This window comes from Strix aluco, chromosome 4, assembly GCF_031877795.1.
Source record: "Strix aluco isolate bStrAlu1 chromosome 4, bStrAlu1.hap1, whole genome shotgun sequence".
In the NCBI taxonomy this organism is placed as follows: Eukaryota; Metazoa; Chordata; class Aves; order Strigiformes; family Strigidae; genus Strix; species Strix aluco.
This window is the reverse complement of record NC_133934.1, coordinates 14102086-14116970: the sequence shown is the minus strand read 5'-3', so window position 1 is coordinate 14116970 and position 14885 is coordinate 14102086. Positions and strand designations below refer to the sequence as shown.

The 14885-nt window shown below is 40.3% G+C and overlaps 1 protein-coding gene across 2 annotated transcripts in view; it reads left to right on the top strand.

The window, feature by feature from the left end:
- EVC (EvC ciliary complex subunit 1) overlaps positions 1-14885 on the top strand; it is a 60609-nt gene that overhangs the window by 41251 nt on the left and 4473 nt on the right. The window contains exons 13-17 of one of the 2 annotated variants that reach the window (XM_074822107.1): positions 1484-1593; positions 2916-3126; positions 9043-9249; positions 10001-10145; positions 13565-13670. In XM_074822107.1, coding sequence (XP_074678208.1) covers positions 1484-1593; positions 2916-3126; positions 9043-9249; positions 10001-10145; positions 13565-13670 — 779 coding nt within the window. Of the gene's footprint in view, positions 1-1483; positions 1594-2915; positions 3127-9042; positions 9250-10000; positions 10146-13561; positions 13671-14885 lie in introns of both variants that reach the window. The other variant, XM_074822106.1, reaches the window with a different exon arrangement.

Genomic DNA, 14885 nt, shown 5'->3' with positions numbered 1-14885 from the left:
TAAAGGGAAATACTGATACAGTTATTACTTCAAGCAAGTGTTTGCCATCTGTCATCATGATACCTGGAGACCTGATAGGCCTTAATTTGACACTTGCAGCATGCAATCAGAGAAGGCACTGTGCTCAGCTGTGCTCTGTGATTTTAAGAATCACCTAGACTCAAATCAGTTGAGATCTGGCTACACAGGTATGTCTTGCAGCTCTTTCCAAGAGCAGCCTGCTTGGCTCCCCAGTGCTGTACAGACTTTCAGGCTGTGTGTCTCATACTCAGCTGCACTCTTTCTGTTACCTGTTGTTGACTGCCTGCCCATCCTTCTCAGGCATGCTGCTCAGAAGTGTGTGTTTTGGTAAGGTTTCTGCATGGAGAGGGGTCAGTTAGATGTGTTGCTGTGTATACTACAGAGAAGGTGCCAAAAATGATGTGGTTTCTGATGTTCTGAACTTCCTGGGGGGATTCATTGTATGCTCACAGATAAACCCTCTCTTCTGCCAAGATCACTGCTTCTTCCCAAGGAAAAGACTATCAAATCCAGTAGGAAGGCCCAGTACCATTCCTAATTCCTAACACTAACAATTGTGCAATTACATATCTAATTCTTTGCTAGATGTATTGTTCTAGTGAAACCTTTCTGTCTGCAATAATAGAAAATATAGTCCCTCATGTTCTGAGTGAGGCTAGAACATGAAGAGAAACTGTCAGAGAACCTGAGTATTATATTTAATTTAGGGCTCTGCATATGTCTGTGGGCAACCTACATTTATCCAGCTGCCAGTGTAACCTAAAGTATATTCTTCATCTCACAGTAATAAAGTTTGAGCCTTACAACAATTTCATCTTATGGCTTATTTATTATTCCTTAAATTCTGGCAATACACTAAACAAAATCTTAAGTCTCCAGAAGTTTACAATCTAGTGGCAAATCCATCAGAACATTAAAGATTAAATTCTTTGATCTAAATATCACCCTGAAGGAGCTGTAAACTTGCAGTCCATAAACTTAATCACACAAGCTCTTCTAACTATTAACACTATGTACTATACACAAAAGTGTGATGGAAGATGATATCTTTATTTTGTTCAGTGAAAATTAAAACTATATTCTCTACTAGTGAAAAAAAATGAAACAAAAAGTCCACTGCAAACTGCTGATAAGTCAATGCAGTATTTTGTGTCATATTGTTCTTTTTCTCTTGTTCCCCTGTTGCTGAAACCAGAAAATCTGTAGGAGACATAGCTCAGGGCTGATCCAAACCAGTGCAAAGGCTCCCTTTCTTTTCAGTGAGCTTTGTTTAAGACTTTGATCATTGAGAAAAAAATATTCCTAAGTAGAATAATTTTAATTCAGCATGAGTTTGTTTCTTGAAAGAGAGGAATGATGGTTTTTAGCAAAAGAACATCAAATAAACCCCTGTTTCTTAATGTGACTAGAATGACTAAAATCAGAGTATCTTACGATTGTAATTTTTTTCCTCTGCTTTTAGCTATGGATAAAGGAATATGCTCTGTCTGCTGTGATGCAAAAGCACCTGTCTGAGAAACAAGAGAAGATAATTCAAGGTGTCATAAGCAGACTAGGATGCCTCAGTGATGAGTAAGCCTGGTTTTATCAGTAAGCAGTGGGATAAAACTACACTGCTGCATGCACAGATAAAAACTTGTGTCCATTACATTGTGAAAAGTAGCGTTAAGGGATTATGAGCATCTTCAGACAGAGAGGCAGTTACTCTAGTTTTTTGTCTGAGTATCAAAAACAAATTAAAAAAAACAGATACCATGACTCATTGTAAGTAGTAAAAATAGTCTTCTGTGATTTGTCAAGTGACGTGCTTTCTTTGTATCTACTCCTACATTTGTGAGTGATTTCTAATCTTGAACAAGCCTCTCTTTGCACTCTCTATGTCACATTGGAGTTGTATATTCTTCAAAGTAAAATGTTCAGTCCAGCACCATTCAGCTCTACCTTTGCTTTCTGCTATTACAATACCACTGACCATCGCTTTGCATGATAATGACTCTTCTCTTGCGTTCTCTGTCTGTATTCACCAAGGAAACTTTTAGTTTTATCTTATCTTTGTACAGCTAAACATCTCTTTGATAGAGATACTTCTCAAAAAAAACATGTTTCTGTGTTATCTGCCTTGTTTTGATTAAGATATCAAATGACTTCATTTACCATGGTCTTCACATTACTGAAGATCAAAGCATTTGAAGACTTGTCTATTTAGAGTATTGGTATTACTGCCATTGCACTCCTTTATTTTGGCTCTACTTTTCAGTTCCACCTTACATTGTCACATTCTCTGACTTCAGTGTTTCCCAGCATTCAGTATCTAGAGAACTCACAATGCTTTACACACACACACAGATTAGATACAGGCACAAACAATGTCATCCCAAATGTGCACACAAATTTCACTCACCTGGTCCAGAATCAACTTCAAAATTTGCTCTCCTGTTTAAAATTTACCACAAACTTGCTTCAGCCATGTCTGCCCTGCCAGCTAACACTAGCCTCTTCAATATCTCTTCAGAGTGTGCCTCCTTGTTAATCCAAGATATGCTGTCCTGAATTTTCTTGAAATAACTTTCCTGTAGTTCTGATTACATTCTCTTTTCATCTTATTTCAAGTCTCCTATTAAAAAACCCCTTTTATTATGTAATTACAAGTGATTATTTATCTGTTTTCTTCCTACTTTTATTTTAACTTCAGTGTGGCAAACTAGAAGTCTATCACAGCAATACCTATTGTTTACAACTGAGCAGCTTTCAAAGACATGCTTTGTACGAGAAGACATAACACAGAGTGAATAGTAGTAACTCTTCTCATCTTTGAGCAATGACTTTGCTGAACACAGCTGTGCCAAGTCAGCAAGCAGGTTAGCTGATTGATTTTTAATGGTCCTTTTGTACAGGTCTGTTAACTATATATTGCAAAAACACCGACTTCTGGTGTGTTCAGTACTCAGAAGGTTAACCCTCCGAAGAGTTGGAATGGCAGCCCTGGCCCGCATGAGACTGTCCAGAAAGAAGAGCTTGCTTCAGGAACTGAGAGAGCAACATACCCTGCAGAAGGGATCCTCCCTCTGCCAAGATGAGGACCAGTGGCAGTTACAGAACGCAGTGGTAGGTACAATGTTGGGGTGGTTTTCTGCAGAGGTCTCATATGCTATGATGTCTGGCATTAAAAGTAGCCATAGGAGATCTCAAAAAATAAAAATGTTCCAGTTCCAAATAGAAAGGAAAATATTCTCTGTCAAAAATGCACCCTCTGCTGTCATAGGAGGTTCCTGAGTGTGCCTGTTTTAGTTTTGGCAGACATTTAAAATTCCCTAATACTTTATCTACTGGCTAGCTATCTGTGATCTGTGTTATCATAGCAAGCTTATTTAGCTGTTTATTTTATATGAAAAAAACAATGAAGGAAGGCATGACAACATGTATAAAGAAATACTACAGAACTTAGTGCTTCAGGGTAAGATAAACTCCTACTAATGCTGCTAGGGATCGCAATATGCATTTGAAAAGTTCTTACTTGAGCATAAGAAGAAATTCTTTCTTCCACCAGACCTAGAAAGTTCTTCTATACTGTAATCATTTTTCATTCTTTTTTCTTTCTCCCCTGTCCATGATACGCTCAGCATCCATTTCCCTGACATCCTTCCAAATAATCTGGCTCCTATAGGTCAAGGAGATGGGAGAAAGTTTAAGGGATTTTTAAACTTGATATTCCCACTGGTCGTTTTCAAATCTGTTTCTGACTTTGTTTTTTAGGGTTAATCCATTAAGTGTTGTTGGTTATTTATTTATCTGCATTGGATATTTGCCTAGAACAACACTGAATTTCAGATTTCAACCTCAGAGGACCATCCTAGCAGGTGTCAGTGATAGCCCCTGCCCAACCCACTGCTGCTGCATATATGGGTTGAACCCATCCAAAACTTTGCAGATCTGTGCTCTGTGTTGTCGCTGTGTAATTAGTTGAGAGATAATATTTTGCATCCTTCTAATTCTGATTTGCATAGTAATGCAAATAACATATAATTCTCACTTTGAGAAACCTTGTCTGCTGGGGGCTGATGGGGTCCATCTGTCAGAGAAGGGGAAGAGCATCTTTGGTCACAGGCTTGCCAAGCTGGTGAAGAGGGCTTTAAACTAAAGTTGCTGGGGAACCTCAATCCATCCCACTCCTACCAGCTTGATGCCAGTGCCAGCAATAGATGCCCAGAGCCTGGAGAGGGGTCACAGGTCAGCAGGAGAGCACCTGAAGAGCAGCACAAAGGAATTCCAGCCAGTAAGTCAGCTTCATCAGGGACCCAACTGAAATGCCTCTATGCAAATAGACGTAGCATGGGGAATGAAGAAGAGGAGTTAGAGACGTGCGCATGACTGCAGGGCTACGATCTTATTGGCGTCACGGAGAGAGAGACGTGGTGGGATGGCTCCTGTGACTGGAGTGTTGGAATGGAAGGATACAGGCTCTTCAGGAAGGACAGGCAGGGGAGACGAGGAGGGGGGTGGTCACCCTCTATGTCAGTGAGCAGCTGGAGTGCACGGAGCTCTGTCTGGGGATGGATGAGGAGCTGACCAAGAGCTTGTGGGTCAGGATTAAAGGGAAGGCAGGGACAGGACACATTATAGTGGGGGTCTGCTACAGGCCACCCAACCAGGAAGACCAAGTGGAGGAGGCCATCTATAGACAGGTAGGAGCAGCCTCACTTTCACAAGCCCTGGTCCTCCTGGAGGACTTCAACCACCCCCATTATCTGTTGGAGAGACCACACAGCAGGGCGTAAGCAATCCAGGAGTTTCCTGGAATGCATTGATGATAACTTCCTTCTCCAAGTGATAGAGGAGCCAACAAGAGGTGCTGTGCTGGACCTTGTTCTCACCAACAAGGGGGAGGCTGGTGGGGAATGTGAAGCTCAAGAGCAGCCTTGGCTGCAGTGACCAGGAAATGGTGGAGTTCAAGATCCTTAGGACAGTGATGAGGGCACACAGCAAGCTCGCTACCCTGCTCAGGAGAGCAGACTTTGGCCTCTTCAGGGATCTGCTTAGCAGAGTACCATGGGATAAAGCCCTGGAGGGAAGAGGGGCCCAAGAAAGCTGGTTCATGTTTAAGGATCACCTCCTCCAACTCAGGAGAGATGCATCCCAACAAAGAGGAAGTCAGATAAGAACACCAGGAGGCCTGCACGGATGAACAAGGAGCTCCTGGATAAGCTCAGACACAACAAGGAAGCCTACAGAGGGTGGAAGCAAGGGCAGATAGCCTGGGAGGAATACAGAGAAACTGTCTGAACAGGCAGGGATCAGGTTAGGAAGGCCAAAACCCTGATAGAATTAAATCTGGCCAGGGATGTCAAGGGCAACAAGAAGAACTTCTGTAGGTACACTGGTGATAAAATGAAGACTAGGGAAAATGTGGGCCCTCTCTGGAAGAGAATGGGAGATTGGTTACCCAGGATATGGAGAAGGCTGAGGTACTCAACAACTTTTTTGCCTCACTCTTTACCGGCAAGAGCTCCAGCCACACCACCCAAGACAGAAGGCAAAGAGAGGGATTGGGAAAATGAAGAACCTCGCAGTGTAGGAGATCAGGTTCAAGATCATCTGAGGAACCTGAAGGTGCACAAGTCCACGGGACCTGATGAGATACATCCATGGGTCCTAAGGGAACTGGCAGATGAAGTGGCTAAGCCACTATCAATCATATTTAAGAAGTCGTGGCAGTCCGATGAAGTTCCCGCTGAGCTGAAAAGGGAATAACCCCCAATTTTAAAAAGGGAAAAAAGGAAGAACCAGGGAACTATAGGCCAGTCAGTCTCACCTCTGTGTCTGGCAGGATCATGGAGTGGATCCCCCTGGAAATATGCTGGGGCACATGGAAAATGAGGAGGTGATTTGTGACAGCCAACATGATGCCTGATGAATTTGGTGGCCTTCTATGACGGGGTTACAGTGTTGGTGGATAAGCGCAGAGCAGCTGATGACATCTACCTGGATTTCTGCAAAGTATTTGACACTGTCCTGCACAACATCCTTGTCTCTAAATTGAAGAGACATGGATTTGACGGATGGAACACTCGATGGATAAGGAACTGGCTGGATGGTCGCACTCAAAGAGTTCCAGTGAATGGCTCAATGTCCCAAGTGGAGAGCAGTGACGAGTGGCGTTCCTCAGGATTCGGTACTGGGAGTGGTGCTGTTTAACATCTTTGTTTGCAACACGGGCAGTGGGATTGAGTGCACCCTCAGTGAGTTTGCTGATGACACCAAGTTGTGTGCTGCGGTCAACATGCTGGAGGAAAGGGATGTGCCATCCAGAGGGACCTGGACAGGCTTGAGACGTGGGCCTGGACAAACCTCATGAAGTTCAACAAGGCCAAGTGCAAGGTTCTGCACATGGGCCAAGGCAATCCCACGCACAAATACAGACTGGGCGATGAGTGGGTTGAGAGCAGTCCTGTGGAGAAGGACTTGGGGTTATTGGTGGATGGAAAACTGACTATGAGCCAGCAATGTGCACTCACAGCCCAGAAAGCCAACTGTATCCTGGGCTGCATCAAGACAAGCGTGGCCAGCAGGTCAAGGGAGGGGATTCTCCCCCTCTACTCTGCTCTTGTGAGATACCACCTGGAGTACTGTGTCCAGCTCTGGGGCCCCCAGCCTAAGAAAGGCATGGACCTGCTTGAGTGGGTCCAGAGGAGGGCCACAAAGATGATCTTGGCTGGAGCACCTCTCCTATGAAGACAGGCTAAGACAGTTGGGATTGTTCAGCCTGAAGAAGAGAAGGCTCCAGGGAGACCTTATAGTGGCTTTCCAGTACTTAAAGGGGACCTACAGGAAAGATGGGGAGGGACTCTTGATCAAGAAGTGTAGTGATGGGATGAGGGGTAATGGTTTTAAACTGAAAGAGCATAGATTTAGATTAGATGTAAGGAAGAAATTCTTTACTGTGAGCATGGTGAGTCAGTGGCACAGGTTGCCCGGAGAAGCTGTGGCTGCTCCCTCCCTGGCAGTGTTCAAGGCCAGGTTGGACAGGGCTTTGAGCAACCTGGTCTAGTGGAAGGTGTCCCTGCCCATGGCAGAGGGGTTGGAACTAGATGATATTTAAGGTCCCTTCTAACCCAAACCTATTCTATGAATGCAATATATATTCTATGAATACAAGCCCTAATTTTCCGCTTGGAAGAGGAATAAGGAAATTCTGTCTGCTGCCATTTCCATATTTGATTCCTCTGTTGAAGTAGTTCCTGATAAGTGTGAAAATCTCAAAATCTCATTAAGCTACAGAAGAAATAGAATATAAAATAATAAAACACAAATGCATATAACTGAATTCCTCTTGTTAATGTGCTTTCCACTACTTGCTCTCACTTAGCTCCCACAGGGACGTTAATTGATGCAATTACTGTGTTCCCTAGCAAAAAATGAAATGTACCCAGGTATTACTGTTCCTTTGGCCTCTCTCCATTACAGCCTCTTTCCAAGGCCAGCTAACACCCATCTCACAAGGAAGTGTCTAAAAATACACATATAAGATCCTTGCAGCTAGAGCCAGGTGTGGAATTGTGAAAAGTCAAAGAGAAAAAAATATTATGAATAACCTCCAAAACTAGAACCAGTGTATAAGGAGTTAACAAAGAAGTTAATTTACAGACACTCAACCAGAGTTTTAGATATACTGTTGTTTGAACTAAACTTAATGTTAGTTTGTGCTAATTTTAGACTGGTAGGCAGTGTCATGTCTTTCTGTTGATTTCATATAAAATGTAAAACAACACTAAAGAATTGTAGCTTGGACATCATAACATGATGTTGGGTCTCTTAAAAAAAAAAAGAGAAACTATTTAATGACATTCCAACTGTCTAAGAAAAACCATTAAAAACATATGTCTGAGCTATAAATAAAGACATGTCAGAATAACCCAGTGTTAATAGGGACATCATTATTTTCCACAGATGAATGTGGGCAGAGCAGGTTCTTCTTCTACTTCCATTTTTTATTTTCAAGAGGGCATCAAATAGGTACTGTTGAATCCCCCAGAATAATTTAATGTTATTTAGTCTTAAATGAGAATATTAATGTAAAAGGGACATCAGCAACTCAATAGAAGGCCATCTATGGAAGACTAATACATGTAAGGAAGACAGAACAGGTCATGCTGGTGAGTGTATACTATTGTGTGCTAAAGAGAGCTTAGAGGGAAAGTGGATTTAAAAAGAAGCGTAGAAAATGATGGCAAGGATAGTCCAAAGACCTCAGGAGACTAGAACTCTTCAGCCTAAAAAAGAGGTGTCTTCTGGATTATGATAGGTTTTAAAACTGGCATAAAATACATGAATAGGGAACAATTTTTCACTTGTTTCTAATTTCCTGTTTCTAATAAAAGAAGAAAAGAGCACCCAGCAAAGCTGTTAGATGGCAGGTTCAAAATTAAGAAATGTGTGGATAAGCTGTAGAACTCACCACCACAGGATGCTGTAGATGCCAAGAGTGCAGATGGTTGCTAAATGCTATTAAACATGTTCATGACCTCTCTCAGGGTCCATAAGTACCAATACACCAACTTTTTCTCAGGTAGACCCCACAAACTGTACAAGTATTTCAGGTGCATAACTGTATACTTGCCTTGTTCCTGTGCATTTTATCAAGGTATCCACAATTATCCCTGACTGGACTCAGGACCAAATTCAACAGTACAGAATACAGAAATGGGAATACATCACTTGGAAATTACTAATGGGGCAGGATGCAGCTGTTATTGTACATGTATTATATTGTACTGCACATGTACATGTGTCATGTACAATATGTATCATGTACAATATGTATCTGTGTATCATGACAGAGGCAGTAGTTTTGTTGCAAAGACAAATATGTTAAAAGATGTACATAAAGTTCCACTGCAAATTAGATTATTTTAAGTATTAAAACAATAACATTCTGAGTGGGTGTAGGACTTTCTTATAAAATGAAGCTGACTAAGTTTGTCAACATATTTAAATGGCAGTGCTGTCTTTTTGTCTGATTACCAGGAGTCCCACATTTTGGAAGAGGAGGAGAAGCTTGAGGAAGAAACGCAGCAAACGCATTTAGAATTTCACCACCAGCTAGTCACAGAAATGCAAGAAGCTCTCCAGTTTCTTCAGCAGCACATGGAGCAGGTGATTGGGCAAACACTGCTTCAGCATGCCCGACGGGAAGCTGGAAAAAAGAGTTCAGATGATGGACAGGATTTCAAGGTATGGAAATGTTCAGTAATGGTTTTCCAAACAAAATGAGTGCTACTTTGCTAAAATGGAATTTCATTTATGCATTACCCTATGTCTAGAAGTGTCAGCAGGAGCTCATTACAACCTGTGTTAAAACTGCAAGTTAATACTTTTCAAAGTACAGTGACTTGCTATAGCAGCCAGAATGGGTTTTATTAAGCCAAACCCTGGAACATAAAAAAAATGGAGAGTTCTTGACAGAGAATAACAAAAATGAGGAAGAAGTGGAGATGGTTATCTTTTGATGAAGGTTTTATGGTTAATTGATAATACTTCTGTATTAACAACTTAATATTAATTTATGGATAAATAATTTTTAAAAAATAAAACTTGCTTTATAGGTTAATAAAATTGTTCCAAAGTAAATAATTGGATTTTCTGTATAATGGAAACTTGTGATAGAGCTACACATATATTGATTTACTTTACTAGCAGTCAGGTTGACAGGTAAAATGGGCTATAGAGATTGAACAGATAGGGGAATGGCCCCTTCCCAGATGGAGGTGAGGCACATTAGAAAGATTTTACTGTAATTTTTCATGTTGAAATGTTCCATGGATGAATAGAAGTACCAGCATCTCAGTCTGCCACATTTTTAAAGCACAAAATTCACAATTTTCTGTGTGCATACAAAATTAGGTTGGGTCTTCACATTTAGACAGATCAAAACACTTCAGATTTTGACTTAGAAATCAATTGTGACTTGAACTGTGTAATATAGGAGAGACTGGTGGAAGCTGCTGTAGAAAGCGTGTATGGAACCAGCAATAATATCAACAGACTGGTGCAAAATTACTATCATCAATTAGGAAAAATCACAGAAGGCTATGAAGGGAAAAAGCTTCAACAATTGAAATCCTTACAAGGTACGTATGGTATTGATAACTATAAGATAATTCTTGGTTTTTAACAGATAAATTAATTTTCTTATCACTGTAAAAATTACTTTTAAAGATAACAGAAATCTGTTATTTAAATAAGCAACAAAGCAAAATGAATGTGTAGGTCCATTTCCGTCTTTGAAGGACAAGTGGTAGAAGTCTTATTATAATGATTACTTGAATTACAGTCATAGCTGCACGATCCTGTTACTCAAAAGTTTGGTACAGACACACACAGAACAATGACCCAGTGTTGGAGATTGTAGTTTAACCACGACCTCTGATTCACTAAGCTAAGATCAGAGATACACCATAGTCACAACCACCAGCAGTTGATTTTCTGGTGCTCTAAACCTCAACACAAGGCAGAAGAATTTAGAAAGCAAGGAGTTGTACAAGTATTAGGTTGTACAGTCAACATCTACCATAAACACTATTCAACTTTGCATATTAATATATGCAAAAAAATGAATCAATGAATCAAATATTCATAGGGGGAGAGGTCATATGATGAGTGCCTACAAGCTGAATCTTTTCCATAGATAGGAGGAGATCTGGGTTTGAAATCCCTGCTCCCATGTTAGAAAACATAAAACATCATTGGTAGACAGTCTTCTTCCTTTGATGTGACCGCCCTGAGCTTTGGGGAGTAGGTTCTTATATTCATTCCTGGTTTTTGGCTCAGTGAAATGTTGTTGTCTCTGAAGTTGAGGAAATGCATTAGAGGAGACCAAAAAGCCAAGTGTGCCCATCCTGGAACACTCTGTGAGCTACTGCATTGTTTCTTAGCAGTCAACCATGACCCTCTCACAGGTTGTGAAACTGCTGAAGAGGTTTATGAACTGATGGATCTCACATAAATACAAGCAGTTTCTCCTGGAATTATTTTTAATTGCTCAGTTCCTTCGGGACAGGAGAACAAAAGAAAGCTGTGGTTACTGATTTATTTTGTAAACACTTTCCCCTACCCTGGATGAAGGCTATTGGCATTAAATGAAGTTAGCAAGTTAGCAAAATGTCAATAGCATCAGAGACTAAGTATTTGAGACACATGGAATAGATTTTTTTCTAAAAATAGAGTTAGCAATTTTAAATAGAAGAGAATCTTTAACCACAGAAGAGAGTTTTTGAAGAGGAACAGGCATATCTGCTCAAGACTGAGATCCAGAGATGAGTTGGTAGGAAGGATTTGTGAGCCACTTTGTGAGCCCCAGTAGTGGCTCGATACACTTACTGGTTCTAGGACAGAACCAATCTGTTCTGCACTGCCCTGTTGTGAGCCTTGAAGACTTTAATATTGGAAGCTGAACTGCTAGGGTAAGGGAAAATCTGTGCAGGGATTTTTGACAATCTGTATTTTAGACATTGGCAGCTAGCAAGGCAATCAGTTACTTAAGTTCTCACAAAGTCCCTCTAAAGACCTCTTTGGCCCTGATTCAGCTAACTACAGTGTCTAAAATCCCTTTGATTGAGTTCCTTTAAGCAGGAATTAAAACTGAAGCCTGTTCCAGAATGCTTCTCTGATCTGAGCTGAGATAGATGTCATTACACACTTGAATGTTCTGTTTCATTGGTGTTTTGATATTGCTCTCAACTGGTCTCCCAGTTAGGTTGTGAGACCTAGAATACCAATCACTAGAACCACAGTCAGCCTTCTGGTGATTGCTCAATGAGAGTATTTTTAATTCTAGGGTTTGTATGGATATATTATTGTTTCAGTGTATTGGTGTTCCATGAACTACATGGAAGAAAATTACATGTGTAAGTGGAGCACATTTTCTTTTGAGCTGAAGAAAAATAAAATCCTTCTGCTGCAATGCAAGCCTACAGGCATGAGGGAGGATGAGAGTATTTACGTTGGTAATAAAAGCAGGAGTGTTTTAGATTTGGGTGGCCAGAGAGAAACCCAGATGAAATTCAACTATCAAATGAAAAAAAATATTGCAAACCTACATGCATATGCTGCAGCCCAGCTGAGATTTTCAGTATCAACAGTTAACTACTTCAGCTTTGTTGGTGTTTTTTGCATTAGGAGTGAGCAGTACCATCTAATAAGGGACTTTGATACTTTAGTACCTGTAAGTCCTTCTTTAATCTAAGTCCAAATTTGTGATGCAGAACCCCACTCCTTTCTCCTTTCCGCTTCTGTATTGGCCCTGGAAGCACTTACATTTCTCTCTGTGATTCTTAACAGCCTGAAGCTCTGCTCCAGGCCACAGCCAGGACACCCTAAGCCCTGCTAGCCAGCCAACTACTTTCCATCCAAGCTCACCCTGGAGGCAGAACATCCATGTTTCTTCCTTTTAAAAAGAGGCTGATCTGTTAGGGGATCTCCAAGCATGATTACCACTCATGAGAGTGTGAGCCTACTCACCAAATTCTCTCATAACTTCTCTCTCTAAAACAGAAGATGGAAGAAACAGTGTTGGCAATAGGGCCACATACTATGTGGTAGCCCTGGGGTTAGAATGGCCACATGGGAAATTTCTTATGTACTTCATTCAGTGATAGTTAAATGGAAGTAAGAACTGTAATGCTAGGCTTCTCTCTCCCAGTGACTGTACTTAATGTCAGGCTAGAGGATTTTGCTTCTTTGGGCATCCCTTGGCTTAGCGAATATGAATTTGCAGTCTGTCTGGTACAGCCACAGGAGAGTAGCTCCCCTCACCCAGCCAGTCCAGCCCAGCCTAGACTACAGACAGTAACTGCTCCTGATGGTGCCATTAGTAGGAGAGGTGTCTGTCAGCCTCTCCGAGTGTTTAGAAAACATTGGTTGCTCTCCAAATGAATGTTATGTACCCTAATCTGTTATGAACCCATCCATCTCCTTATTTCTGCATTTTATTTAAAAGCAGCAGTGCAAGGAAACCAGTCGTATCTGTCAGACATGCCCCAAGACTTGCTGCCAGGCAGGACTTCAGGGACAAGAGTCAGGAGCCTGGTCAGCAGATAAATGCCAAGTTACTTGCAGAGTGTGAGCATATGCAAAAGTACCAGAATAGGCATTCCCAGGACTAAGTGGCCTCCAAGCAGAGGTTTTCTTTATATTGCATTTTTCGTTTAGGTATTACAGCTCTTGCTTAAGGCATCAAGGTCTTTTTATAAAATTTCTGCTTTGAATTCCATGTTAATCAGTTAGCCTAGTGGGAAAAATAGATAAGAATAGGAATTCAGTGACATTACCATCTCAGCTAAATGATGCACAAACTATTGTCTGTGCAACAGATCACAGTGGCAGAGTAAGCGTGTGTAAGAAATACTTGATACTAAGGAGCAGTAACTTTGAAAAGACTACCTAGAAAAGGGATTAATTTGTGCTGATGCGAAACATAAATTGTAAGGTTGCCACAGCTCAGAGTTTGTACTTTTAAGCAGAAGATTTTACAAAAACATTATTTCAGCAGAAAGAGGTGAAAGGAACAGGCTTAGGAAGAAGGAAGAGAATGAACTAGCATTGAAAGAAAAACAGACCAAAGGCCTCCTGAACATATCATCCACAGTCCATCAAAGGTAAGAGCAGGCAGCAGCACTGCTGACTCTATTTAAATGTTTGTGTGAGTGTTTGCAGATCTACATAAATGTCTAGCTGAATAAATGTCTTGGGTTTGCATTTTATATTTGTCTTTGATGGAAAAGAAATATCTGTTGCCAAATTGTGTCTGCCCTTTGATCTCAGAGAATTACTTTCTTATTAAATAAACTTTTTGATGCTCATTAATTACAGACTGAAGAACTATACATAGACAGTTTGAAAAGAGAGAATGAAAAACAGTGCCAGAACATATGCCATATTTTAAAAGAAATTTAACATAAACGTAGGATGGGAACCGATGGTGTCTAATTCATTACATTCCATCTTTCCTGCTTTGAACATCAAAAGTGTTCTTTAGTTTGCTGTTGAGTAAGCATATACCATAATGAAGAGAAAAGCATAAATAATACTCAAAAGGGCAAGAAGATTTCAGTGAATGCCTTGGACAATCAAGATTACTTGCACTAGATTTAGAGTGGAATCCGTCAAATGTTAATTAAATAAAAATCATATTTAATTCATTACTGATTTTATAAAACTTAGAGTCCAGACAAAAAGCACTGCAATTCCAAAGGAGTAAGTTGTCATAAAAAGCTGTTTGACTTGGCATGCACATGATACATTTTTGTAATAATTTTATTTCTTTACTCTTGGTTTATTATCCAGAACAACACAGCATGTGCAGTTTTGACATTGTAAGGAGCTTAATTCTTTTTTTAAGACATTCTAAACTGAAAGAAATTATTTCCCACTTTCTGTTTTTCATCCTTGTTTGAATTGGTATAGAAATGGATTCATGTAGTAAAGGGTTTCGTAAAAGATCTGTTATTCATTATCAAGTTTATAATTTATTCTGACATATAAATTCACTTCTAGGTGTTGTCTCAGTTTTTTCTCCCATAATCTATTCTAGGGTCTTAAAATACAATCAAATTGGCCTTCATGCAAGCAGAAATATGGTACTGAAGAATGTAACTATTCAGTATCTAAACTGGTCTCATAACCAGTAGTAATCAAACTCATTTACCTATTGTCATTATGATTTCTTTTACAGTCAAATCCCAGTCCTGGGTAAATGGATGACAAAATTTCCATTAATTTGTCTAACTCCTATTAAACTCAACATATATTGTTTTATTTCCTTTTGCCCTTGATGCAAGGTTATAAGTGTGAGTTCAAAAAGCAGATTTTGA